Source organism: Ascaphus truei, chromosome 17 (assembly GCF_040206685.1).
Source record: "Ascaphus truei isolate aAscTru1 chromosome 17, aAscTru1.hap1, whole genome shotgun sequence".
Taxonomy (NCBI): Eukaryota; Metazoa; Chordata; class Amphibia; order Anura; family Ascaphidae; genus Ascaphus; species Ascaphus truei.
The window spans coordinates 33,341,414-33,368,279 of NC_134499.1; the positions used below are offsets into that span (position 1 = coordinate 33,341,414).

Here is a 26,866-nt window from a genome sequence, read left to right on the forward strand (position 1 = left end):
CTCTCCTGGCTTCCGATCAAATCCCGCATCTCACACTCCATTCTTCTCCTCACTTTTAAAGCTTTACACTCTTCTGCTCCTCCTTACATCTCAGCCCTAATCTCTCGTTATGCACCATCCAGACTCTTGCATTCTTCTCAAGGATGTCTTCTTTCTACCCCCTTTGTATCTAAAGCCCTCTCCCGCCTTAAACCTTTTTCACTGACTGCCCCACACCCCTGGAATGCCCTTCTCCTCAGTACCCGACTAGCACCCTCTCTATCCACCTTTAAGACCCACCTTAAGACACATTTGCTTAAAGAAGCATATGAATAGCACTGTGGCTATTCTGAACACATGATACATAAAGCTTGGCCCCCTGCAGACGCACTTACCAGAACTCCCTCCTACTGTCTCTGACGTTCTCCCTACCTACCAATTAGACTGTAAGCTCCTCGGGGCAGTCACTCCTCTTCCTTAATGTTACTTTTATGTCTAAAGCACTTATTCCCATGATCTGTTATTTATATTATCTGTTATTTATTTGATTACCACGTGTATTACTACTGTGAAGCGCTATATACATTAATAGCGCTATATAAATAAAGACATACAACACACACACACACACACACACACACACACACACACACACACACACACACACACACACACACACACACACACACACACACACACACACACACACACACACACACACGCGTTTCTAAGCCACTCCCAGTGTATCTAAGCCCCGCCCACCTGACAGTAGTCACGTGATTTTATGTAAACATGGCGGTGCCCAGCTTGGCTGTTTCCCGGTGTCTCCGGTTTCCGGTGCTGCTGCTGTGCCTGCTCCTGAGACTGGGCTTCGGGGAGGGAAGCTGCGGCTGTGGCTCCGCACACCGAGCCGACAGCACCGAACCCCACCCGGTGACCACAAGTCCCTTGACTCCGCAGCGCGGAGCGGCCTTCAGGTACTCCCGGGAAGCTAACGCGCCGGAGCCCGAGCGGCAGCAGGTGAGGGGGGGAGGAGTCTCTGAGCCGGGGGGCGGCAGGTGAGGGGGTGAGAGGGGTCTCTGAGCCGGGGGGCGGCAGGTGAGGGGGTGAGAGGGGTCCCTGAGCCGGCCGGTCACTCACCGTCCGAGGTTCTCCCTCATTTATATAATGACATAGTGTATAATGCAGCAACATATTCCGGAGTCAAGAGCTAATAACCTAAGCATAAGATGCATTAAAACATAGTAAATGATATACCACATATGTACCACAGTACAACAGTAGAGATACAATATATATATACCACGTTAGCCGAGCTAAAAAAAACCTCCACAGTAAAGGTACACACACACACACACACACACACATATAGTGGACCAGTGGGTTAGGGATACACACACACACCCCCACGCCACACCCCACACACATAGTGGACCAGTGGGTTAGGGATACACACACACTGGTGAAAGCACTCATGAAGATAAATAGAATGAGAATAGAAAGTTAGCAGGACAATCCGTGTTCAAAACAATACAACAAAAATAGAAAATGTCCACGGCACTCCAGGATTAGAAAAATATAAAGATGCATTTATTTAACACGTCATGAGATACAAACAATAAAATCTGTGCTCAATAAATGTATCTCATGACGTGTTAAATAAATGTGTCTTTATATTTTTCTAATCCTGGAGTGCCGTGGAATATACATATATACATAGAGGAAATCAGGACAGGCACTCTAAGACCCAAAAGGTGAAATTTATTTCTCAACGTTGCGGCTCCCAAAGGAGTCTTTATCAAGAGCACCAACGTTGAGAAATAAATTTCACCTTTGGATCTTAGTGTCTGTCCTGATTTCGTCTATCAGATGTGCTGCCTAGCTGACACCTGGACGTATATATTTAAATATAGATATAATATACTCACACATGAAATGCTCAGCACTGACAGGTCTACTGCAAAATATAACACATTTTGTTTAAACAGGATCAATGTTTCAGTCCTCCATGTGCACCTTTTGTATGCGGGCAAGTAAAATGGAAGAACTGAGTGCTCATTTCTTCATACTGTATGTATTCCCACATTTATTTTTAAAATGGCACGCGCATTAAATTGTTTCTTTCACCCCACCGTCCGGCCCTTCAGATGGCTTTGCTGCCCTCCGGGGTGTTCACTATGGGCACCGATGACCCTGGGATCCCCCTGGACGGGGAGAGCCCTTCTCGCACCGTTCACCTGGATGCATTCTACATGGACCAGTATGAAGTCAGCAACTCAGACTTTGTCAAGTTTGTGACATCAACGGGTCATGTGACAGAGGTGAGGAAGTGACAACATATAACAATATATCTCAATATATCCTGTCGCTGGAATGTAAAGATACAAGAACCGTGCGAGTTCACCTGATGTCTGCGGATCCACCAGTTCCTGAGCAACAAAGCATTTTGTGCACGGGTTCAGCCTTGCCTCAGTTGGCCAATAGTCTCAGTGACTTTGTGTCTTCTATTGGTGACCCTGGTAGCCATGTTTTTGAAGTTTTCTCAAATTACAAAAAATTAAATCTCTTGGGAACTGGGGTCCCCAGAGAAACGTGGACCACGGTCCAATCTAAGGGACCCCATGTTCAGGTAAATTAGAGAAAAATAATAATCCGGGGGGAATTGCTTAAACTTCTCATATCAACAAGACCGGTGTTGGGGAAGTTTTGTGTCTGACCTCATAACAAAGGCCAGTTTTGTCTTCATCCAGACAGAGCCCGGTATTAACCGTGTGTGGGAGCAGTAGGTGTATAGTAGTACTGTATCTGGCCCTGAGTCCCGGGCACCTCTTATGCATTTTATCGCGCTCCCGCAGGTTTTTATTGCTTCTGACTGTCACATTTAATCTTTCCAGGCTGAGAAATTTGGAGACTCGTATGTGTTTGAAGGTTTAATAAGTGAAGTTGTGAAAAGCAGCATCCATCAAGCTGTAAGTTTATACTCGTGCTTAACACTTGCAGCCATAGTTTGGGGGTGTGGGGAGAAATGGTACAGGAATAATTGAGGATTGGAATAAGAGTGAGTGCTGCAGAGGTGTGTGTGTTGTGTGTTGTGTGTTGTGTGTTGTGTGTTGTGTGTTGTGTGTTGTGTGTTGTGGGGGGTTCGGTTCGTTTGGACAGTATGTAATTTGATGACTTGGTGAATTAGCTGGACGTCTTATACCTGCAGTGTCGGAGCTGGGAGATGTGCTACTACAGTTTAGCGCTAGTATAATCCAGCCAATATATTTATGAATATAATAACCTTATGTGTGACCGGTAGAGATGGGGGTAATCTTTTGCTGACATTCACATTGGCTGCGAATGTGGGCGTTCCTTTCAGGCGCAAACACATGCTGTGGCTTAGAAAGCACATTTGCCTCCGTTCAAATACTTGTAATACCACCGCCTGCATGTTCAATTTGAGAATGTGTCTATACCAGTGTTTTTCATCTTTATTTTTCTATTTTTGTTAACGAACCCTATAATTATATTGTGAAATTCTGTGGAACCCCAAACTTTCTCTAATAGCGTGTCTGAGATCAGATACATTGTAAGGAACCCCAACCCTCCTTAATAGCGCATCTGAGATCAGATGCATTGTAAATTCTTCTGTATTTGGTACAATTTTCAAATGACCTGAAAATTGCAGGGAACCCTTTGGGGATGCCCATGGAACCCAAGGGTTTTTAGGAACCCCGGTTGAAAAACACTGATCTATGCATTCGTTTGCAAATCTTATGACATTTGTTTCGCCCTCAACGACTGGACCCTTAAATATAAGCTTGAGCGGGAAGAGAGACCAACCTATTTTTGGTAGAGTCTCTCCTTTATACAGCAAAACCTAGATTTCAGGGTCTGGAAGTTCTGGGCGAATCGAATGTAACATTCGCATGAACGGATATCATGACAATCGTGCAAAGGGAAAATGATGGCGGGTTCAGGAGCATTCGTCCGCATATTTAACTGTCCAACACCTACGAATATATCCGTCTGTAAATTGCATTTTGTTAAAGATTTTGCAACTCAAATTTTGACACATTTGCTCATCTCAAGTGACCGGAAGCTGCAGGGTGCTTAACTGGGTATTTCTGACAAAGATGGATGGGGGGCCGTGTTGGTCCTCTCTTCCATGTGGTAACAAAGGAGGGAGAGGGTTTAGGGGGTACGATACCTTTTTTATTAGACCAACAAGTAGTTGATATGTTGCAAGCTTTCGTACCTCTCGGGGTCCTGCAGTTTTAGCTGGCTTTAGTGTGTATTTGCATTATCACAAGCTGGGTATTCCACCCCTCTCCTAGCTCTCTTTTCTGCTTTTTCCGCCACCCCCCCCCCCCCCCCGCACTTTGGAAGGGGCATCAGGTTATTTACATTTGTAAGAAGCGCACGGCGTCCCGTACAGCGGCTGCAGCTCTGCTCACAGAGATCCCTTTGTAGGAAGACGTGAACCTGTCACACGCCAGGCTGACCACGGTCATCAGCTCTTGTTTGCGTTATGGATTTTGACAGTCTATAACAGCTATGTGCAGTAACCGTGTTATTTATAATATGCATGCCCTACTATCCTTTGCCCTGCCTGATTCGAGGAGTAATATAAGGGGGCAGTGTGGGCATAATGTGCATACAATCGGTATTAACGTCTGTATTTTAAGCCGTCTATTATCTTTCCCTTATTAGCATAAATTAAAGCGACAAACCAAGCGCACTTTAATTAAAAAAAATAATAATAATTGATATGCACTCTTTAAAGCTGCAGTTCAAGCTCCCGTTTTTTGTTTTTTACTTCAATAGTTTCATGTGGGCAATCTCTAATTACCTAAAGAACTGCATAGCTGCCGGTCAATTCGTTCTCCGTCTATTGATAGGCAAAGTTTGGCGACATCTTTAGATCTGGGGAATGTAAATGGTTGCTATAGGAACAAACATGCTTGTTAAAATAGAATACAAGAAAGTTGGTCTTTCAAAGTTGTTTTATTTTAAAAACAGAAAATCCTAAAAGTATTTTTTCTTACTACAGGACTGATTTATTAAAAAAAACCACATGCAGGATATTGCCTGAACTGCAGCTTTAATTACCTTTTATTGAAAACTAATTACATAAGCTGCCAATCGATCAGCAAAGATCCTGCTTCCCAGGGTTCACTAAATGGCTGCCTTTCAGTTTCAATCAATCCTTCAGTCAGTGTAACTCAGCAGCTACAATGTATTCTTATATTACTCAGGTAACATTATCTATTCTATTATTACCGTTTGCAGCTGAAACTGCTGGGAATGTTGGCAACTAATGATCACAAACAGGAAAGTGTTGCAAAGATCTTGCACTGCTGGGGAGGTGGGCTAAAACCTGCTATCGAAATCAAAGGATGCTCGGTATATTTAAACTAATTACAAATGGCATTAAGAGTTGAATTTTAAAACAAAGGTAGTAAGTATTATCTAATAATACAGAACCGATTTGTTTAAAAAAAAAAAACACGTAAGATATTGCATGGATTACCCATTTTAAAGCTGCAGACCAAGCAATATCCTACTTTTTTTTATTTTATTTTTTAATTAAATCAGTTCTGTACTATGAGAAAATACTTGTAGCATTAAAAAAAAACCTCATGTTTTATAATGAAACAAGCATTTTTTGTTTCTATAGCAACTATTTACAAAGTCACATCCCCTTCCTATTCTGAAACAGGCTCTGGCACACCCTTATTTTGAGCCCTGCCCCCCTCTAGCAGTGCCCCAATTGTATCTAGTGACTGCCTGGTCACATGATCTTCAACACAGAACTTTGCATCTTTGGTCCTCTTCTGCTGCACTGGCAGATTGTATTGATGCATATAATGTATTAAAGGGACATTGCTTGGACTGCTGCTTTACACAGTCGGGGTTTAAAACTTCCTTCACACTCGTTCCCACCCCTCCCCCCACGGAAAAAAAAAACCTTGTGTGAATGTATGAAACGATAAATAGAATATGTGCAGCTGACACATTGTGCTAATCTGTCATAAAGGGGAAGTTCCAGCACCTGATGAGAAAATGCAAATAATGGGGATAAGCCAAATTGTTTTTTAATGATGGAAAGAAAATATACATAACATCAAAAATGGAAGCACTTTATTCTAAGAATAATGTACTATTGTGTAAAGAACCACGAGGTCTAAATCTGCCGAAATTGTGCTGATCTGCGAGTGACCGCTCTGAATTGGCGCTTCCTCTGTTACAGAATCTTTAGTGTAAATTCCTTTTTGAAGTATTTGGGCTGAGCTCAGAGACCTGGATTCTGCAGCCTGTGATGTTATGTAAAAAGCAATTACACAGTGCACCTCCTTCAGTTGGGATGTACACAGGGGGATCACACCTCTCCTCTAATTATAATTTGTGCTAATTAGATCTAGAGCAATTAGATCTAGTATTCTGCTGGGGCATTCTGAAAACTGCAACATTTCAAAGGATTAGCACAACCTTTGATAGAAGCAATTAAACCCGCAGATCCCAAAACCTGCTGTCAGAGCTATGACCGCACTGCTGCTCTGATAAAACATATGTTCACGTTACCCACACGTGTGTGCTAAAACCTTCAGGTCCCTATCAGACTGAGAATCTCTGCTCTGAAACCCTGCACTTCTGTCCAGCAGGGAAAGGGTGAGTTATTTCATTCTTCTCATGGTTTCTAAAGAAGGACAGTTAGTGCTGCAGGACATTCTGCGTCCCACATACAGGAGAGGATAAAGCGTGTGTGACACATGTCCCTTTCATGGCTGAGACGATCTGGCTACGACATGCGCTTATAAGCATGTCCTGTGTGATAATGTCTGTGTCTTCTTTATATTGAGGTGGCTGCTGCTCCATGGTGGCTCCCAGTGAAAGGAGCAGACTGGAGGCACCCGGAGGGGCTGGACTCTGATATCTCAGACAGGTATTGAGTGAGAAGCCACTAGAACAGGGGTGGGCAACTCCAGGCCTCAAAGGCCACCAACTGGTCAGGATTTCAGGATATATTCCTGCACAGGTGGCTCAATCCGTACCTGCTTCAGCACAGGAGACTCAATCACGCCTTGACTGTGCTTGAAGCAGAGAGATCCTGAAAACCTGACCTGTTGGTGGCCCTTGAAGACTGGAGTTTCCCACCCCTGCACTAGACACAGAATTGTGCATTTGCAGAGGAGCAGGGGCAATGCAAATAACTCCCCTGTCTCTTTAATTACAATCAATCTTTCCCTTCATGATGTGTCTCCTCCTCTCCAGGTACCTTTCTCTGACCCCAACCCCCCTCCCCACCACCTCTCTCTTACAGGATGGATCACCCCGTCCTGCACGTGTCTTGGAATGATGCCTCTGCTTTCTGTGCCTGGGCGGGAAAGCGTCTCCCGACAGAGTCGGAGTGGGAATATGCCTGCCGTGGGGGGCTGGAGAACAGGTTTGTCAGTGAGGGGGGGGGGGGGGGGGGTAGGGGAGAACCCTCTTGTACTGGGAAGGATTCTTTATGCTGGCAGAGCTTGCAGAGTTGCTGTAATGAGTACAATACACAGAAAAGGGAAGGTCCCACAGATCTCTCTCCGAGTGTGTGCACCCTCGGTAATCATAGTCGTAAATCACTAAGGTGTAAATTACCATACTTAAAACAGATAATTTTAATAGCTAATATCTTCAAATCTATTCACTAATATTCCAACAAATAAAAATGGGGATGGGTAGCTGGGAGGGAAAGTGTAGCCTGAAACTGTCTTAGTGTGACGGAGGGCAGAGCGAAGGCTAGCGGAGAGCCGTGCGAGTTACATGGCGGCAGCACTCTGCTCTCTCCAGCTGGCATTGCAGTGCTTTGGGGCATTTTCTGTCCACAGCGGATAGATGCACATCAGAGAGCGTGTGCCATCACGATAGCGTATAACTAGCTACTTTGATCTGCACTCTAATCTGATGCGATCTAGCAGATTTCTCTCGGAGTAAGACTTACCTTTGAGGTTCTTTTACTGTGGATGTGACGCCTTTATTCACAAGAGATTATTCTCCTGCTACATTTTTCCTCCCGGCTACCCTCCTCTCGCCTCTGTTTTTATTTGTTGGAATATTAGTTGTGTATATTTTAGGATATTATCTATTACATGTTCTGTTTTAATTATGGCAATTTACACCTTTTTATCATTGATTTCGTACTATGATTATCTTGTGTGCACACACTCGGAGAGAGATCTATGGGACCTTCCTATTACTGTGTGTTGTACTGATATCTTATCTCTCAAATGATTGTTAGTCCTGAGCAGTCTATTCCTAAAGTTTGTTTTGTTGCTGTAATGAGTGGTGTGGAGCATATTACCAGGGATTCTATGAACTAGAGTCTGGTTGGTGTCATACTCCCACCATGTAATACTAAACTCTGGGTGACAGAGGAGTTAAATACCCAAAAAACTGTGCGATGCTCAGAGAACTAATGGCAGACTAGGTAAATCTGATACAGCTTGATGTAATCCGTACATAGCACCTTTCCAGTAACTGGTATACAGTAATATTGTGAGCAGGTAAGCATCCCCATAAACACCCAATGCATGGCAGTATGCAGTATGTCTGGATAGGTCCCACAGTTCACTGCAGTGAAGAGTCAAACACATGCTTGTGTCCAGAAGAAATGGTGTGTACAATAAGGGGTCAGAACCTTGCTTCAGTCAGTGTAGATATGTAACAGGACTTGCGTAGTAATGCAGGGTCCCACTGGATATCCGGTGTCCTAAGGTACTTCGTGTGCAGTCTGCAGATGGTGCAAAAAAGGGGAGAAAAGAGGAGCACTACCAATGCATGGACTGGATAGAAAAGAGAGAGATGCATATCCCAAAGTAGTAATAATGTATTGGATCAGAGTATGACACAGGCTAGTAGCACACACCTACGCCTGTGCGCTCTTCTGTTTCTAGAATTTCTTTAGATTCAGGCGTTTTGGGGCTCACTACTCCTTGAAGTAGTACCACACCCTGCAGATAACACTCCAAAGGGACTAAGAAGAACTGTTGACTAGAAGGATGGTTACTTCTTTTTCCATAGACCCATGATGTAAAGTCACCCAGATCAGTGGCTATTTACAGAAGTCCGGTCCATGTGACGTATCTGCCTGTTGCACTGGTCATCCCAGTGTGTTAATGAGCTTGGTGTTAGAAGCCTGAATGTGTCACCACAGCAGTTGCACGCACCGTGAGAGCTCTTTGCTCTGTGAAATGCCCGGTCCCAGCCAGCTCTGAAGGGACAGGGGTTTTTTTTTTTAAGCCGTTCTATAAATAGAAATATTTATTTGTCTAACAAGACAGAGCTTATTGTAACTACCATAAAAGCAGAAGCAATTCGGGCGATGAGCTTTCTTCTAACATTAACCTGATAACACCAGATGGGTTAACCCAGGGGTGAGCAACTCCAGTCTCAAGGGCCACCACCAGGCCGTCAGGATACCCCTGCTTCAGCACAGGTGGCTCAATCAGTGGCTCAGTCGAAGACTGCACCACCTGTGCTGAAGCAGGGATGAACTGGCCTGTTGGTGGCCCTTCTTCAGGATATCTCTGCTTCAGCACAGGTGGTGCAGTCTTCGACTAAGCCACTGATTGAGCCACCTGTGCTGAAGCAGGGGTATCCTGACGGCCTGGTGGTGGCCCTTGAGGACTGGAGTTCCCACCCCTGGGTTAATCTTTCCTTTTCATGGTCACAAAGTATTGTGCTTGTGGATTTATCTCATTGATCAGCTCTTCTCTCCCCTCTCTGCTTTAAGGCTCTTCCCATGGGGGAACAAGCTGCTGCCGAACGGGGAACATCTCTCAAACCTCTGGCAGGGGGTATTCCCCGCAACCAACACTGGAGAGGATGGATATATGCAGACTGCACCTGTGAGTGTCTGATTCCTGGGCGACACCAGTCTAATACACCCGTCCAGCCTTCACTGTACACATACTCACACTTTGCTGTGAAAATCCACCTTTGCAGCTTGATACCTGCTCACACACACCTGTCTCTTTGAGCTGTGTCATGGAGTAGTTGCTGAACGTTTAGTCCGTGTCACGAGCACATGCTGCCATGTCCTTTCTGTCCACATCCATCTGCGCTACATTCAATCCTGGCAGTGTGGTCACAGCATAAAACAGGTGGTGGGTAAATAATTTGGCCCCATTACACAGCCCAGAGCAGGTCTGCACATAACTTTTACATCTATTTAGTGACAGTAGGTTTTTGACAAAGATGACACTTGTGACTATTCCCCGCAGGTCACAGCTTTCCTGGCAAATGGTTATGGTCTTTATAACATGGTGGGGAATGCCTGGGAGTGGACGTCTGACTGGTGGGACACGCATCACACCGCCGCTGAGGCTCACAACCCGGTGAGTGTAATCACTTAGGCAGAGAGCCACAAAAGGCTACTAATCTTTAGGCCGCCTTTACTCCCATTCATATGAACTAAAGACGTGCTAAAGCTTTTGTGGGTCTGTGCTTTAGTGTGATACATTGTAGCACAGCTTGTCCCTGATCCACTACCTCCTGCTTTTATCTCCCCTCATCTTATTCTCTGTCCCTGTTGAGAAGGAGCCCTCCGAGGGCTGGGGGTGGGTTTCTACAAGCTCAGTAAAAATGTTTTCCTATGTCGAAGCTGTGGAAACAATCAGTGTCTGAATCACTAATTATTGTTGAGAAGCCTGTCTGCCCCCTCACACTTCCTGTGGCATCTCTATTGGAAGTTATTGTCTATGTAACTGCAGCTGCACAATTTCTGCTACAAGTGCATGAAACGGGGTTTAACTCACAGGAGATTAACTCTTTCAATGGTACAATAACCGCCTGTTGCTTTGCAAGTCCACCTGCAGCAAAATGTTAGACCTATAATTGTAAAACTAACCCCCCCCTAACTCTGACTGCACCTACAGTACTAACCATAATCCAGAGGAGGAACACACAACTTTTTTAGAACAGGCAATGAGCTGGAGACAGGACAGGGCCTGTTTTGAGTAAGAATTATTCGTTTTAAACCAGGCCCGTCCATTTCCCCCTCCCCACCCCCTCTCCTTACTGTCTACACAGCTTTGCTCTAAATATCATTTGCAAAAAAAGTGAGTCTTTGTGATGAGGCGCAAAATGTGACAGGAACATGGTGTTATTATAGAGTGCTCAGAAGTGAGAACTGTCACCAGGAAACAAGATGCATTACAGAGCCCGAGAAGCCCATGAGCCTCAGAGGTGTCGTAATTACTGAGGGTGCATAGGAGTTGCAGATACAACTATACCAGGGGTGGCCAACTCCAGTCCTCAAGGGCCACCAACAGGTGCAGTTTTAAGGATGTCCCTGCTTCAGCACAGGTGGTTCAATCAGTGGCTCAGTCAAAGACTGAGTCACCTGTGCCAAAGCTGGGATATCCTTAAAACCTGAGCTGTTGGTGGCCCATGACGATTGGAGTGGGCCACCCCTGGGCTATACGGACCCATGGTCACAGTGAGCTGTATGAGGCGCGTTAGAAGCAGAAGGACGGAGCTTCCATCAGCCTCTTCTGAGCAAGAGTAGTATCTTCATAAAAGCCACTGTTTGGGAATAGAATCTCCGGACCCCTGGAGTGTGGGTGGTAACAGTCACGCTTAATCTCTCTGCAGAAAGGACCTTCCTCCGGAAAAGACAGAGTAAAGAAGGGAGGATCCTACATGTGTCACAAGGTGAGCTCTGAGCTGCTGCTTAGGAATCAGGTGTGAACAGCAGCTAGGACTTTGCCAGGCAGGTAGCTTGACACCTTGGATAGGGTAACCTCATGTTATTGTCTGTTGCATTATTGTGTACAGCCTGGATCTTGGTTTTGTATTTTGCAGTTGGATATCCAAGGGGTACCATGTGGTAAGAAGCCCCAGACGCTTAACTATATTAGGCTCCAAGTCTTCAGATTTACATTTTTACCACCTGCTGCATATCTGCTTAGAAGAACAGGACAGGAGCTAAACCTGAGAGGAGGAGGGGGGGGGGGGGGTGGAAGGGGGGCAAAACTCCTTACCATTCCGAACACATTGTTAGTGACACACTTTTCTCTGACAATATGTAAAATAAACACTTGTGGAATCCCCAGGTATTAAGTGCTGAAGTGAGGAAGGTAGTATTCGCAAACATTTTCAGGCTGGGAGCTGCTTATGTGGGGGGTGGGGAGAGCGTGTTTCAGCAGCTGCAGCTCGAAGACCATCTGATATTTTGCAGATAATTTTAGCTCCCTAATCGCTGCTCTGCCTGTTTGCCGCTTCCGGCACCGATCCCACTCAAGGTGCTAATTACTACATCCGTGCTCAGCTCTTGTCTGATGGATCTTTTTGGGTCTAGCTGGAACAGCAGAAAAAGGGACAGACGCAGTTAGGAAGGAGTGATCCCCTCTGCAGTCTGTATCTCGTGATAAAATGGGACCCTGGTAATGGTGCAGGTGACCTGATAGATATGGCTAGGTCTAGGAATACGGCACGGGGTAGTCACATAAATGCTTTGCATTACTTTCTGGTGATTAACGTTGCTTTTTTTTAAGCCGAGCGATTGGTCTTCTCAGGCTCATTTGGAAAGTGGGTCACATATAGATTCGGAATTCCCAAATGCAAAGCTGTTACCTTGGCAGAAGTAATAAGTGCTGACAGGCGCCATGCTGCTCGTTATGTATCAATGTGTTGCGTTTGTGGATTTAAACCGGAAAAATCATTGGGTTACGGCTCTAAACATGTCTCGGGAGTATTGGGTCAGTACGTAGTGCTGAGGGAGGACAGGTTAAGGAGAGGCACTCGGAGAGAAATACCAGTGGGAGCTTAGGCTCCCAGTTGCTGGCAGTTTTATCCTCCTTGGCATGGTTTTCATGAAGCAGATTCTAAATGTCCACCCAGGCGCATAAGGAAGAAATGGAAAAAAGGGGGAAAGAAATCAATATAGTGTAATATTTCATTCAATGGGCAAATCCGATGTTAAAAATGCAACAATGTTGCCTCAGATGGGGGCGTCTCCAGGAGTCCTTGGTGAAGTCCCAATCTGTGTATTAGGGAGATGTATCAGAAAAACAAAATGCACATTAATGCAACCTTGTACCCCGGTGATTTTTTTCAACCGGGGTTCCGGGAGCACCCCACAGGGGTTCTGCAGCCGCCAGGGGGGAGAGCTGGAACAACTCCCCCAGCTGCCCCAGATACAGCGGCACCCCCACATAGCAGTGACCCGGCATCAGCAGCTGCCCTGTGTCTGTGTAGGGGGGAGAGGAGTGTGTAGGGGGGGGGAGAGGAGTGTGTCAGTGTGTCGGCGAAGGTTGGGGTTCCCCAGAATTTCACAATCAAATTCTGGGGTTCCCTAATCAAAAAAAGGTTGAAAACCACCGCTGTATCCAAATAGTGATTTGCACTTAGATCAGTGTTTTTCAACAGGTGTTGCCTGGGCACCCCTAAGGGGGTCCCTGCAATTTTCAGATCATTTGAAAATTGTACCAAATATAGAAGAATTTATAATGCATCTGATCTCAGATGCGCTATTAGAGAGGGTTGGGGTTCCTCAGAATTTCACACCTTAATTATAGGGTTCCTTAACCAAAAAAAGTTGAAAACCATTGCCATAGATATATCATAAGGATTTCTTACACTATGCTTTATTCATTGACATTTTATAGTTGTGTGAATCGCACACGTTGTCATTTAAGTGCCTCCTTTTACCTTTCTCAAGATTTAATGAACCAGAGTTTAAATGTTGGTAGACACCTGATAATGCATTTGTATGCAGTCATCGTAACAGTGTATGCAGTAGATCAGGGGCTGGCCAACCCCAGTCCTCAAGGGTCAGGTTTTTTTCATCTATCTATATCTCTATCCCTGATTCAGCACAGGTGGCACCATCAGTGGTTGTCATCGACTGCCACCAGTGCTGAAGCAGGGATAGCCTAAGAACCTGACCTGTTGGCGTTAGACACCCCTGAACAAGGTCGTGTAAGCACTTCTCCTGTCACCGATAAGGATCCACAGATATGAGTAGCTCAGGGCCTCTTTCTCTTGTATTTAGGCCTGTAATGGCGGGTCTCTGACTCCTCACTATCCTGCCTGCCAGTCATATTGTTACAGGTATCGCTGTGCCGCTCGCAGTCAGAACACCCCCGACAGCTCCTCCTCCAACCTGGGCTTCCGCTGTGCAGCCAGTGCTAAGTGACCACTGGGGTCAGTGCTGTGAGGAAGATGACCTCTCCCACCCCTTCCTGCGTGAGGGTACTGATGGCTGATTACCATGTGAGGGGGGCCGCCTCCCTACACCGAGCCGGCAGTGCCGGACACTGGCACGCTCTACACATCGGGATAGGACAAGGTGCCTCTGAAATGCAAACATTTCTTTTTCTTCTTACTAAGGAGAAGCAAATAAATATTTTATTTTTTATTTTGAATAAATATTTTGTGATTGTAATTATTGCTTACTCTCCGTACGTCGGCGACCCTTTGCGACCCTTTTATTCAGGGTTGTGTACTCAGCGGGCATTTCTGGACCGAGTCATCCAAAAAACATTGGAATAAAACCATTGCTGGTGGCGTCCGTGTTTCACCCGCCTCCGCCCTACAACTACGCACTCTGTTCAGTCCGCACGTGGCACCTTCTCCAGTGTTACTCCCAACGTGGTAAGAAGGTGTGGCACGTGGCACATGCCCTTATTCCCCCAGATAACGCTATAAACCTCAGTTTAATTCCACAGAGTAGTTTCCATAGTGGTCACTGGCCGTGCTAAGGCAGAATCACAGCGAAGCCCACTACGGCGCGACACGCATCGTACGTCGCGACACGCATCGTACGTCGCGACACGCATCGCACTTTTAAAGTCATTGTCAAAATTTTACACCTTGACATAGGAATGAAATAACACAAGCTTTTCCAAATATTTGCACACTGCCAGCACCTCAGGGGTTATTGGGTCCCTGCTTGGTTCAGGGAGCTGTCGTAGGGCAGGAAGCCGGAGCAGAATGGAGCCCCACAGCGACACCTCCTGCCTGAACCCATATCCCTCGGTGGAGTTGCGGTGTCGGGGCAGGGGTTAAAGAAGTTCCCAGAATAATCATAACACAGCTCCTCCCCGGGCACGATATCGCGGGCCGTGAATAGCGCCAACTTGGGCACCATTGAATGCATACGGACCGGCAGCATAAAGAGGTTGGGCTGACACGAGTGGTTCAGGAACCTGCCCACATTCCCCTTGTGTGTGGGGTCCACAAAGCTCTGCAGGATCTGCCCCCCATGGAGGTGCTCACGCACTGAGAGGATGTAGTTGGAGGCGCTAGGCTCCTGCAAATGTATCCTGTTGCACGCCTCCTCCCGGCTCAGCACCTCCCCTGCGTACTCGCACACAAACCTGCCACTGGGGATGTGCTCTTGCGTGCTCAGCCCCCAACCTTTCCCGTCTGTCTTACACACCTGCAGTCGGAACTGCAGCCCCCGCTGGGTCTCACGGTTGGGGCAGGACTCTCCGCAGCGGCACATGATGTTACATTCGAAGATAGGCCCCTGGGTGTTGATAACGCAGCGGCTGATGTAGTTGGCACCGTGGGGCAGACAGGCACAGACCGCGGTGGGCACACAGTGGGGCCCTTGGCACTCGCAGCCAAGTACGGTCACTTCACTCGGGTCTTGCTCGGCTCCGGGTCCAGCAATCAGTTCTGGAGTGTACTGGATAAAAGGACACAATTGGGTCAGTGCCAGTGACAAAACTGAAAACATACGGCAAGACAACCTCGCTAAGGAAGGAGGCATTGCAGTTCGAGCACTAGTCTCTGAAGTGGGAGGTACTTATGCAATGAGGTGTGGTCTTATAGAAGTCAATTGATCGCCAGGTGTCCCACGTATTACATGATCGGATTGGGGCTGAGATGTCGTGTGTGTATGTTACGTACATTGCTGCATACAGCAGCCATGCTATATAACTGGGGTGCTTAACTCCAGTCCTCAAGCCCCTCCCCCCAAACAGGTCAGGTTTTCAGGATATACCAGCTTTCAGCACAGGTGGCTGTGCTGAAGCTGAGATATTCTGGAAACCTGACCTGTTTGGGGGAAGGGGGGCTTGAGGACTGGAGTTGAACACCGCTGCTATATAAGTCAATGGAATACTTTTGGGGTTTTTTTTTCTGCCTGAAGGCTCAAGAAGCTAAATTCCATCCCAACAACATCTCCATATCTGGGAAGAGACTGCATGTAACTACCTTCTGCTGGCAGGCAGGGCACAGTGCTCCAACCTCGGAGCATAAGCTGAGCCTGAAATGTTATACCTGTTGCATTGTCTGATGGGTGGGTACCTGGCTCCTGAGTGCCTTGTTGCCCTGATACCCACATAGTTTTGCCCCTTCTTGTCAGGGTCCCCTTGTTCTAAGTACTCGAGCTCAGACAGCACTTGTTACATTGTGGTTTTAATCTAATACATATAGCTACAGTGCTTATACAAAAGATACAATAATAACACGCAGTAATATAAGACCAGTCAGTTTATGAAACAAAGGGAATGAAACAGAAAACCTGTACTTGATTGAATCCAGTAAACAGGTACCCCTAATAATGCATTGAAATAGGCCCCCCAAGGGGATTCATCACTAAAATTAATATAATGTGAGTCAGATAGGAATTTGTATACACAACTCCTCTTTGATCTGTGCTAGAATCCCAGATCAGGTGACATGATCTATAGGTTCGGGTCCCGGCCGTTATAAAATACTCCACTTTCTCCCAGTAACTACCAGATTCATTTTATAAGTGGCATAGTATTTAGGATAACCTCCCAGTCGTACACACAAGCAATGTAATGTGTGTGTGAAATACTGCCCCTCCTGCATGTCACTGTAATGTCATATTAGTTACTGCCCTATGATTACGGTTCACAGACTTGTAAGGGACACTAGTAAAGATTGTACAAAACTAGTAATAGGCACCAATAATTTGACTTCATACTGGCCTGCAATGACAAGGATAGAACTGTCCTTCACATAACCTTCAGGATCTGGTTCTAATTAACTTTTACAACTGTCTTTGAAGTTGCAAAACACCAGATAAGCATCACATAAAGCCTAAATAAACCTGTAATAACACCGTTAGTAGTATCATTATTGCCAATAAGTATAGACAGTTGTTCACCCTCACGCCATGTACATGTATTCTGCTTGTACATAAACACAACCCAACAGTGAGTTACTTTATTAGGCCTCGGACATGGTCAGCACTTATGCGCTGACCCGTGCTGAGGCGCGCTTACGCTCGGCACTTAGCCCCTGCAGCCGCAATGAGAGCGGCTTTAGCAGGGGCTCGCTTCCGCAACCGTGCGGAAGAGTAAGTCTTAGCTACATTTTAAATTTTCGCGCTTGCCGGAGCGCAGGGCCGGTCACGTGAGCGGTTCCGTGACATCACTGGCACGCCCACGGACGGCGCGCGGTCTAAGGCCAGGGAAAGCACCCGCTTTCCCTCAGCCTCCGCGCGCCTCAGCACGCAATCAGTAAGCATAGACGCAGCCTTAAGCGTTGGAATGTGGATGGTGTGTTCTGGCTTTTCTGAAATAATGTTATGAATTTGTAGCCTAAAGAACACACTGACAAAAAGATTAACACCCTCCCTGCCACAGCAAAGCAGTTAACCTCTTAGTTGCCTTTATATGCCCGTATAATTTTACATTTTTATGGCTACAATAGGACAGGTAATATGTGTAATGGAATTATTATTAAATTGTAGTCAGTCTTGCACATACAATAATACAGGTTTAATCCTTGCCTGAAAAGCTTGCAATCCAAACTTTTGATATGAAGCCAAAGGCGAACAAATATCTTGCCCGAATTCAGGCTGCATGGACACATGATCTTAAGCTCCCACTTCAGAGGCTAAACCACAAAACCTTTCCTGTGTAGATTTACACTTTTTGTCACCAGAGATTAACATAATGTTTGGGATGTAGCAAAAAATGTACATGTAATTAAAAGTAAAGAAGAAACGGACTGTCCTCGCCGACTGCAGCTAACCAAATGAAACATGCAAAATAAGGATTCAACTAAAAGGATGAAACGAAAGCTCAGCCCAAAGAAAGCTGCAAAAATGCCTCGTTTCATCATTATTGGGGAAGCCGCCGTTTCGATCCACAAAGGATCATATTTTGTCACCGGAGATTAAACCGTTTTACAATCCGACCTGGTGGAGAAAGGAGAACGGATTTGTAAGGGAGCTGCATGGCGACTGATAAAAGAGGGGGCAGAATTTGGGGCTTTGTCAGGATCTAGAACGAGATTATCGGAGGAAACAGCTGTTGCTCAAGTGGGAAAAACAAAATTAGAAGTCACATAAGCGAAAGCGGCCAGCTCCACAAACACAGGAGGGAGCTTTCCCAGGCCTCTGTGCTAGTCTCACCTGGTACATGCTGAGGTTGGGACGCTAGTAATGATGCATAGCTGTAATTCTACCTGCCCCTCACTGGAGGGGGCCTCGATGCAGCTCTCTCACGTTCTGTTCCCCCGGGGTTTTGGCTGCCTCTCTGCTCTGAATAAAGCCTCATTTCATGAGCAATGGCACGGACCCAACCATTCAGACTCCACAGCTGCAAAACCCCCTAACAAACGGGCACACGGAACAGCACCAGAATTATCAGAAAAATCAGTGACCGGACTAGTAAAATTCAGATACTTTCTGTCCCAAATCTGTGTCCAGTGTCACAGGATAGTAAATAATGTGTGGGTTAAATGAAATCTCTATCTTAGATATATAAAGATGTGAAGGACACCAGTCTTGAAAAAAATCAGTTTGTATTCCAGTGTGCATATACAGAAATGTAAAGTACTAGCTGAAATTACCCTGCGTTGCGCATCTCTCCTCCCCTCACCCACCTAGCCCCTTCTCTCTTTCCCCCTCTTCTCTCCCTTCCCCCATCACTTTCCTTTAATACCTTATGATGTCCCCAATTCTTTCCGCCCCTCTCTCCTTCTCCAGCATTCTTACTTTCTCCTTGTGTGCCAACTGAGTTCCTCTCTTTCTTTCTTTGTCTGCTTTCTGTGTAAACTTTATCGTTATCTAACTCTCCTTATCTGCCACCAGGCTATGTGAATCAGGATGTCACCAGTATGATGTCACATGCCAGATACATAGTCTACCAGGTACAACACCCAGTGGCTGACTTGCTTAGAGAAATTGTAATAACTCATATAATTAAAAATAGAATGCATCCATTTTCCAAACAGACACAAACCTGCTCCTTCATCTCAGGAACCATCATGCAAAATGTGGTTACGATATCTTAAGTGGTGTCCACATGCACAGCAACCAGACAAACACCTTCCCAAAATATATAGTAGACTAGCTGAGAGACCTGGTGTGATGATAGAGAGGATTTGGCCCGGGATTAAAGGGGTTACACCCCATTTGACCACCCTCTACTCTCACCTGGGAAGCAAGGGGTTAACTGGACTGAGGTCCAGTAATGTGTTTTGCCTTGCTTCAATATCCAAATGTTTATTCCCCTGTGTAAATGTATTGTGTTATCCTGGTGTTTGCACTCACACATACACTAAGGTTGACGCGGGAGGGAAGGGGTTAATGTTAAAATGGTGATTATAGCCCTTTGTGTAATTTTCCCGCCTTTTCAGGCTCCATTTTGCAGCCGTCCATAGGTCGCCATTGAGCCTCCATGCTTTCTAATGGCAGAAGTAGCGGTTTTGGACCTGTTTTCCAGCGACGACCAGCAGGTGGCGTCCGAGAGGAGGAGCGGCGGTTTCCCATTGTAAGTCAATGGGCTCATTGACTTCAATGGAGATTCCTCAACACCGGCCTCAAGGAACAGGTTGGCAGCCATCCAAACCGTAGACCGCAAAAGCGGATACAATATCTTTTAAAAGAGTTTAATCACTTTGGTCAAGTTCAACGACAATTGGCGTGGGAATCTTGGGTTCTAGGGCCCCTGGGAATAAAGTTCTTTTTGTCCCTACCCCCTAGGAACCCCCACACACGATCCACACCAGGTCCGGGAATGAGGGAACCCCGTAAGGGGTCGAGCGGAGAAGGAGGGTCGCACCATTGAATCTAATGGCGGCGGGCGCCATGCATGGTCAATGGCGGCGCCAGCCATTGATTCCAATGGGGAAAAGCCGCATGGCGAAAAAACGACTAAGTGTGAAATGTTGAAATGTGTAAGTCCATATCTCCGGTTCTGGAATGACCAGAGGGATGGGATTTGGGTGGCATATAGCCAAGGTTCCGGCTTTAATGCATGCCCCTTCCCAGCCCCCTCAGACCAACCAGACGGAGTGTGGACGCAGGTAAAGATTTGTGAATTTTCTCATAGACTTCAATGGTGGCGGTTCCTCCATTGAAAGTCTATGGCGGGAAACTCCATTGACTACAACGACGGAGTTGCTCCCTTGAATCCCATGGCGGCGGAGCCCGTTGTTTTCAATGGGGATTTAGTGAAACGCTGAGATTTCTTTTTAGCGGAGATTTTTATAATAAAATATGAAAAGGTTTATGTGATATTTGTATAACTCCGGTTCCATAGGTCGTAGCGGGCTGAAAATTGGACCCTATAGTGTACCACTTCCGGCATTAAGGTCTGGAAAGTTTGGACCCGCTGGACCTACCAGAACTGGGTATTTTAATATGTGTAGGTATTAAAATGTATATGGGGTTTTGGGTCTGCTCTGAAAACTGCAGACTCCATCTGCTATGCTAATAGGCAGTAAGAACATCCTGCAAGAATTAACATAGCCCGGTGATCAAAGGCTAACTGCCCTAATTGTTTATACTGGGGGCAGGAACCAAGGAACTGAGTGTTTTTTAAGTGTGATACTTCACACTTACAGGGAAACCAAAATCTGCTTCAAAGAGATTTTGCTAGACAGCTCGGCGCCTTGAGTGTAAGAGAAGGGTTAAAATGGTATATAAGGCAGAGTCACCCCTTACTCAATTGTCTTCATGTGTCCTTCATGTGTCTTCATGATCTGCATGTATTGCTGTGATGTCAACTGAATTATGGAAGAAATGGCCCATCCTGTATCCTGATGGCTTTCTTGTCCTAACCTTTAAGTAAGTGTCCATATTTTGTCTGTTATTTGTATATCTCGTGTGTTCACCTTTTTCAAGGAATAAATTATATTTTATCATATCTAAGTCTCGTCCAGTTCAACCCAGTTATATCTTTGGTGGTGTATTATTAATAGCCTGTCATAAAGCTCCCGTCACACCCGGCGTTGCCCGGGATGTAATATCTCTCTTCCCCTGTCTCCCCCCTCTCTGTTTGTCCCCCGTTCACATCAATCCAGTCCACCCCCCTCCCTCCTTTACAGCTCCGTCCCCCCCCTTTACAGCTTCATGCAGTGTGTGTGCGTGCGTCAGTCATTGTGTGCGCCAGTCCGTCAGTCTGTCTCTGTGTGTGTGTGTGCGTGCATCAGTCAGTCTGACGCACAAACACACACACACACAGACTGACTGACGCACACACACACAGTCAGTGTGTGCGTGCGCGCCTCAGTCAGTGTGTGCGCTTCAGTCAGTATGTGCGCGTCAGTCAGTGTGTGCATGCGCGCCTCAGTCAGTGTGTGTGTGCGCGTCAGTCAGTATGTGCGCGTCAGTCAGTGTGTGCGCGTCAGTCAGTGTGTGCGTGCGTCAGTCAGTGTGTGCGTCTGTCAGTGTGCGTGCGCGCGTCAGTCAGTGTGTGTGTGCGTCAGTCAGTGTGTGTGTGTGCGTAAGTCAGTCAGTGTATGTGTGTGTGCGTCAGTCAGTTTGTGTATGTGTGTGTGCGTCAGTCAGTCAGTGTGTGTGTGTGTGTGTGCGCGTCAGTCAGTGTGTGTGGGTGGGTGGGTGTGTGCGTCAGTCAGTGTTTGTGTGTGTGTGCGCGCGCGTCAGTCAGTGTGTGTGTGTGTGTGCGTCAGTTAGTCAGTGTGTGTGTGTGCGTCAGTTAGTCAGTGTGTGTGTGTGTGTGTGTGTGTGTGTGTGTGTGTGTGTGTGTGTGTGTGTGTGTGTGTGTGTGTGTGTGTGTGTGCGGCAGTCAGTCAGTGTGTGTGTGCGTCAGTCAGTGTGTGTGTGTGTGTGTCAGTGTGTGTGTGCGTCAGTGTGTGTGTGTGTGTGTGTGTGTCAGTCAGTGTGTGTGTCAGTCAGTGTGTGTGTCAGTGTGTGTGTGTGCGCATCAGTCAGTGTGTGTGTGTGTGTGCGCATCAGTCAGTGTGTGTGTGTGTGTGTGTGCGCGTCAGTGTGTGCGCGCGTCAGTCAGTGTGTGTGTGCGTGTGTGCGCCAGTCAGTGTGTTTGTGTGCGCGTCAGTGTGTGTGTGTGTGCGTCAGTCAGGGTGTGTGTGTGTGCGTCAGTCAGGGTGTGTGTGCGCGTGTCAGGCAGTCAGTGTGTGTCAGTCAGTGTGTGTGTGTGTGTGTGTGTGTGTGTGTGTGTGTGTGTGTGTGTGTGTGTGTGCGGCAGTCAGTGTGTGCACGCGTCAGGCAGTGTGTGTCAGCCAGTCAGTGTATGTGTGCGTCAGTCAGTGTGTGTGTGTGCGTCAGTCAGGGTGTGTGTGCGCGTGTCAGGCAGTCAGTGTGTGTCAGTCAGTGTGTGTGTGTGTGTGCGTGTGCGTGCGTGCGTCAGTCAGTGTGTGTGTGTGCGTGTGCCAGTCAGTGTGTGTGTGTGTGCGTGCGTCAGTGTGTGTGTGTGTGCGTGCGTCAGTCAGTGTGTGTGTGTGCGTGCGTCAGTCAGTGTGTGTGTGCGTGCATCAGTCAGTGTGTGTGTGTGTGTGCATCAGTCAGTGTGTGTGCGTCAGTCAGTGTGTGTGTGTGCGTGCGTCAGTCAGGGTGTGTGTGTGCGCCTGTCAGTGTGTGTGTGCGTGCGTCAGTCAGGGTGTGTGTGCGTGCGTCAGTCAGGGTGTGTGTGGCGTGCGTCAGTCAGGGTGTGTGTGCGTGCGCCTGTCAGGGTGTCTGTGCGTGCGCCTGTCAGGGGTTGTGTGCATGCGCCTGTCAGTGGGTGTGTGCGTGCGCGTGGCAGGCAGTCGGTGTGTGTGTGTGTGCACGTCAGTCACTCTGTGTGTGTGTGCGTCAGTAAGGGGTTGTGTGTGTGCGTGTGGCAGTCAGTCAGTGCTTGTGTGTGCGTCAGTCAGTGTGTGTGTGTGTGCGTCAGTCAGTATGTGTGTCTCAGGCACTCTGTGTGTGTGTGTTAGTCAGGGTGTGTGTACGCGCGTCAGTGTGTGTGCGCGCTTCATTCAGTGTATGTGTGTGTGTCAGTCAGTGTGTGTGTGTGTGTGTCAGTCAGTGTGTGTGTGTGTCAGTCAGTGTGTTTGTGTGTCAGTCAGTGTGTGTGTGTGTGTGTGTGTGTGTGTTTCAGACAGGCAGTTCGTGTGTCAGTCAGTTTGTTGTTGTTGTTGTTGTGTGCGTCAGGCAGTGTGTGTCAGCCAGTCAGTGTGTGTGTGTGCGCGTGGCAGGCAGTCAGTGTATGTGTGCGTCAGTCAGTATGTGTGGGTGCGTCAGTCAGGGTGTGTGTGTGCGTGTCAGGCAGTCAGTGTGCGTCAGTCAGTATGTGTGTCTCAGGCACTCTGTGTGTGCGCGCGTTAGTCAGTGTGTGTGCGCGCGTCAGTCAGTGTATGTGTGTGTGTCAGTCAGTGTGTGCGTGTGTGTCAGTCAGTGTGTGTGTCAGTCAGTGTGTGTGTGTGTGTCAGTCAGTTTGTTTGTGTGTCAGCCAGTGTGTGTGTGTGTGTGTGTGTGTGTGTGTTTCAGACAGGCAGTTCGTGTGTCAGTCACTTTGTTGTTGTTTGTTGTTGTGTGCCCCCCCCCCCCTCTGCTTTTTCCTCTGCCCTGCTGCGAAGGGGGGGGGGGTGGTGGATGATGATGATGATGATACCTGCTCGCGCTCCCGGCTTCCTGGCCCGGCCGCGGGGGGAATGGTGGTGTTACCTGCTGGCGCCCCCCCGGCGCTCCCGGCCGCAGGGGTGGGGGGGTTTGTGGGGTGGTGGTGGTACCTGCTTGCGCCACCCGGTGCTCCCGGCTCGGCCGCGGGGGGAGGTTACCTGCTTGCTGGCGCGCCCGGCGGTAATACGGGGCCCCGAGGAGAAGAGCCGAGTGGGCAGGCGGCGGCGTGTGAGAGGCGGCGGTTATTCGGCGGGAGTTTGGCTGGCGGCGTGTCGAGAGGTGAGGTGAAGGAGGCTTGGCGCCGGGGAGGCTGGGGTTTGCGGTGAGGGGGGGTTTGTGGTGAGGGGGGGCAGGGGATTTGCGGTGAGGGGGGCACAGGGGTGTGTGAAACACTGTTAGACCACACCGGCCAATGAGAGGTGTGCGGGGGCGGGCGGGCCAAGGGAGCCATCTCATTGGCCTGTGGCGGAGTGACAGGCCAAAGGTCCAATGTGATTGCCCCTAGACACAGGGACATACAATGGTTTCAAAAATATAGATATTTAGAAGAAGATAGATACAATTGGTCAGTACAGGGGAGCACAAACGGGGAGCGTGAGAATTTGTAGGGGGGGGTGGTAGGCGCGGTGGTTACAGAGGCCCTGCGCTCTTCCCCACTGCATTTAAATTAAATGCCGGGGAGGCGTGAGGCCTCTGTAACTCCTTTACTTGCTTTCTGCCGGGTCTTCAGCGTCGCCATGGCAATGCGCGGCAAATGACGCGGCCGGGTCACGTGACGTCCCATTACGTCATTTGACGCCGTGTCCTTGGAGGGGGGGGGGGGGGCGCGAACGCTGCGGCTGCTGGGCAGGAGGGCGCAGTAGCTCTAGAAGTTTGCGCACCCCTTGGATAGTACATAAACTAACCCAGTGCAAATATGAAAAAACACTTAAATAGCTCACACACTCGCCCTGAAGAGACTCAACGTTTCAATCATCAGCCTCAAATCAAGAGTCTGCTAGGGTGGATATATGAATTGGATACCATGATTCTTAGAGGTATATTATTATTATTATTATTAATGAGAAGGATTTATCATGCTTTCTATGTTTCAGCATCCCGAGATCCAATTCTTTATAATCCAGGATGATAGAGTGTAAGACTGTTCAAGGTCAGATTCGATTGCGACTGTGATTAATTATTCTATTTTGTTAATAAGTCAATCACTGTAAATAAACAGTAAGGGGAAGGATTATAAAAAATGAATGGAAAGGTTTTGGTCTAATGCAGCGGTGCACAAAGTGGGGGGGGATTTTTTTTGGGGGGGCCCAGTGGTTGCAGAGGCCGTGCGCTCTTCCCCGAGGCATTTAAATTAAATGTCGGGGGATCGTGTGAGCTCTCTGCAACTCACTTATCGGGGTTCAGATGCGTTGCTGTGACGCGTCGCCATGGCAACACGGCATCAAATGACGCCGCTGTGTCATGTGGAGTGACGTCACATGTCCAACTCCTCCACGTGACCCCTCAGCGTCATTTGATGCCGCCAAACAAGGTAAAGGGGCCGCAAGAGTGAGGGGGAGCAGGCAGGGGGGCGCAGCTCCGAAAGTTTGCGCTCCCCTGTTTTAACCGATTGTATGCTTTACATTCCTGTATATACACACTTAATGCAAATTTTATTTTTTCAAGACTGCGATCCTTCTCATCTTTATATATTTTACGATAGCGTTTTGTTCGCGCCACACAGTATTTACTGTATTATGGATCAATTGGAATATGTTTCCTATATAAGGGGTTAATGAGGGGATAACCAGCATGTTCCATTATGAATTTTGGTGCATATGCTTTTATAATCACCGTATAGAGTACATTTATACATTTTTTCCTGTGGTTCAATTTCCCACTGTTACATTCATTACTTTTATATTACTATTCAGGAGTCACAGGACAACATGTCCCAGCATGCTCTGTGTGTCTCATATCACATAACTACAAGTCCCAGCATGCTCTGTGTGTCTCATATCACATAACTACATTCCCAGCATGCTCTGCGTGTCTCATATCACATAACTACAACTCCCAGCATGCTCTGCGTGTCTTATATCACATAACTACAACTCCCAGCATGCTCTGCGTGTCTCATATCACATAACTACATTCCCAGCATGCTCTGCGTGTCTCATATCACATAACTACAACTCCCAGCATGCTCTGTGTGTCTCATATCACATAACTACATTCCCAGCATGCTCTGCGTGTCTCATATCACATAACTACAACTCCCAGCATGCTCTGTGTGTCTCATATCACATAACTACATTCCCAGCATGCTCTGCGTGTCTCATATCACATAACTACAACTCCCAGCATGCTCTGCGTGTCTTATATCACATTACTACAAGTCCCAGCATGCTCTGCGTGTCTTATAACACCTCACTATGTAACAGCATGTTCCATATCACATGCTTTGCATGTCTCATATCATTTCCCTACAACTCCCAGCATGCTCTGCGTGTCCCACATAACATAACTACAAGTCCCAGCATGCTCTGTGTATCCCATTTCACATAACTACATGTCCCAGCATGCTCTGCGTGTCTCATATCACATAACTACAAGTTCCAGCATGCTCTGCGTGTCTCATATCACATAACTACAAAACCCAGCATGCTCTGCGTGTGTCCTATCACATAACTACAAGTCCCAGCATGCTCTGCATGTTCCATATCACATAACTACATGTTCCAGCATGCTCTGCGTGTCTCATATCACATAACTACAACTCCCGGCATGCTCTGCGTGTCTCATATCACATAACTACAACTCCCAGCATGCTCTGTAGCTCGGTCCTCACCTGGAAGCTCGGTAGCTCCTCCCCCGCCCCGCATACCGGCACCGGCAGCGCCTCAAGCCCCGAACACACGTCACCCGCACCCCCCGCGCAGCTCGGAGCGGACCCCGGCTCCATGATCAGGAAACCCACACACACTGAGCTCTGACTCTCGCTCTGATTGGCAGCTTCACTTGTCAATCAAGTAATAGGGGCGGGTTCTATTGGTCATAGCTCTTGGTCTGCTGCCCTCTACTGGC

The 26,866-nt window shown here is 47.4% G+C and overlaps 3 protein-coding genes across 12 annotated transcripts in view; 1 reads left to right on the forward strand and 2 right to left on the reverse strand.

The window, feature by feature from the left end:
- ITPR1 (inositol 1,4,5-trisphosphate receptor type 1) overlaps positions 1 to 26,756 on the reverse strand; it is a 99,159-nt gene extending 72,403 nt beyond the window's left edge. For 8 of the 9 annotated variants that reach the window (XR_012788618.1, XM_075574705.1, XM_075574710.1 and 5 more), the window contains exon 1: positions 26,631 to 26,756. Coding sequence is in view for 8 of the 9 variants with exons in the window: in XM_075574705.1 (XP_075430820.1) it covers positions 26,631 to 26,664 (34 nt within the window). In the remaining variant the exon portion in view is untranslated. The remainder of the gene's footprint in view (positions 1 to 26,630) is intronic. The other variant, XM_075574711.1, reaches the window with a different exon arrangement.
- SUMF1 (sulfatase modifying factor 1) lies at positions 739 to 14,376 on the forward strand. Its single transcript, XM_075574712.1, has 9 exons — positions 739 to 999; positions 2,127 to 2,300; positions 2,874 to 2,948; positions 6,825 to 6,907; positions 7,286 to 7,408; positions 9,737 to 9,851; positions 10,227 to 10,340; positions 11,599 to 11,658; positions 14,045 to 14,376. Exons 1-9 carry the CDS (start codon positions 772 to 774, stop codon positions 14,141 to 14,143), a joined length of 1,071 nt encoding a protein of 356 aa, XP_075430827.1. The 5' UTR covers positions 739 to 771; the 3' UTR covers positions 14,144 to 14,376.
- LOC142468301 (histone-lysine N-methyltransferase SETMAR) lies at positions 14,350 to 26,755 on the reverse strand. Of its 2 annotated transcripts, none has more exons than XM_075574713.1 (2): positions 26,631 to 26,755; positions 14,350 to 15,640 (listed from the first exon to the last, which is right to left on the reverse strand). In XM_075574713.1, exons 1-2 carry the CDS (start codon positions 26,742 to 26,744, stop codon positions 14,885 to 14,887), a joined length of 870 nt encoding a protein of 289 aa, XP_075430828.1. In that variant the 5' UTR covers positions 26,745 to 26,755; the 3' UTR covers positions 14,350 to 14,884. The 2 variants fall into 2 exon arrangements, with proteins under 2 accessions (XP_075430828.1, XP_075430829.1); XM_075574714.1 differs by lacking the exon at positions 26,631 to 26,755 and adding an exon at positions 18,347 to 18,541.
- Positions 26,757 to 26,866: the final 110 nt, after the last annotated feature.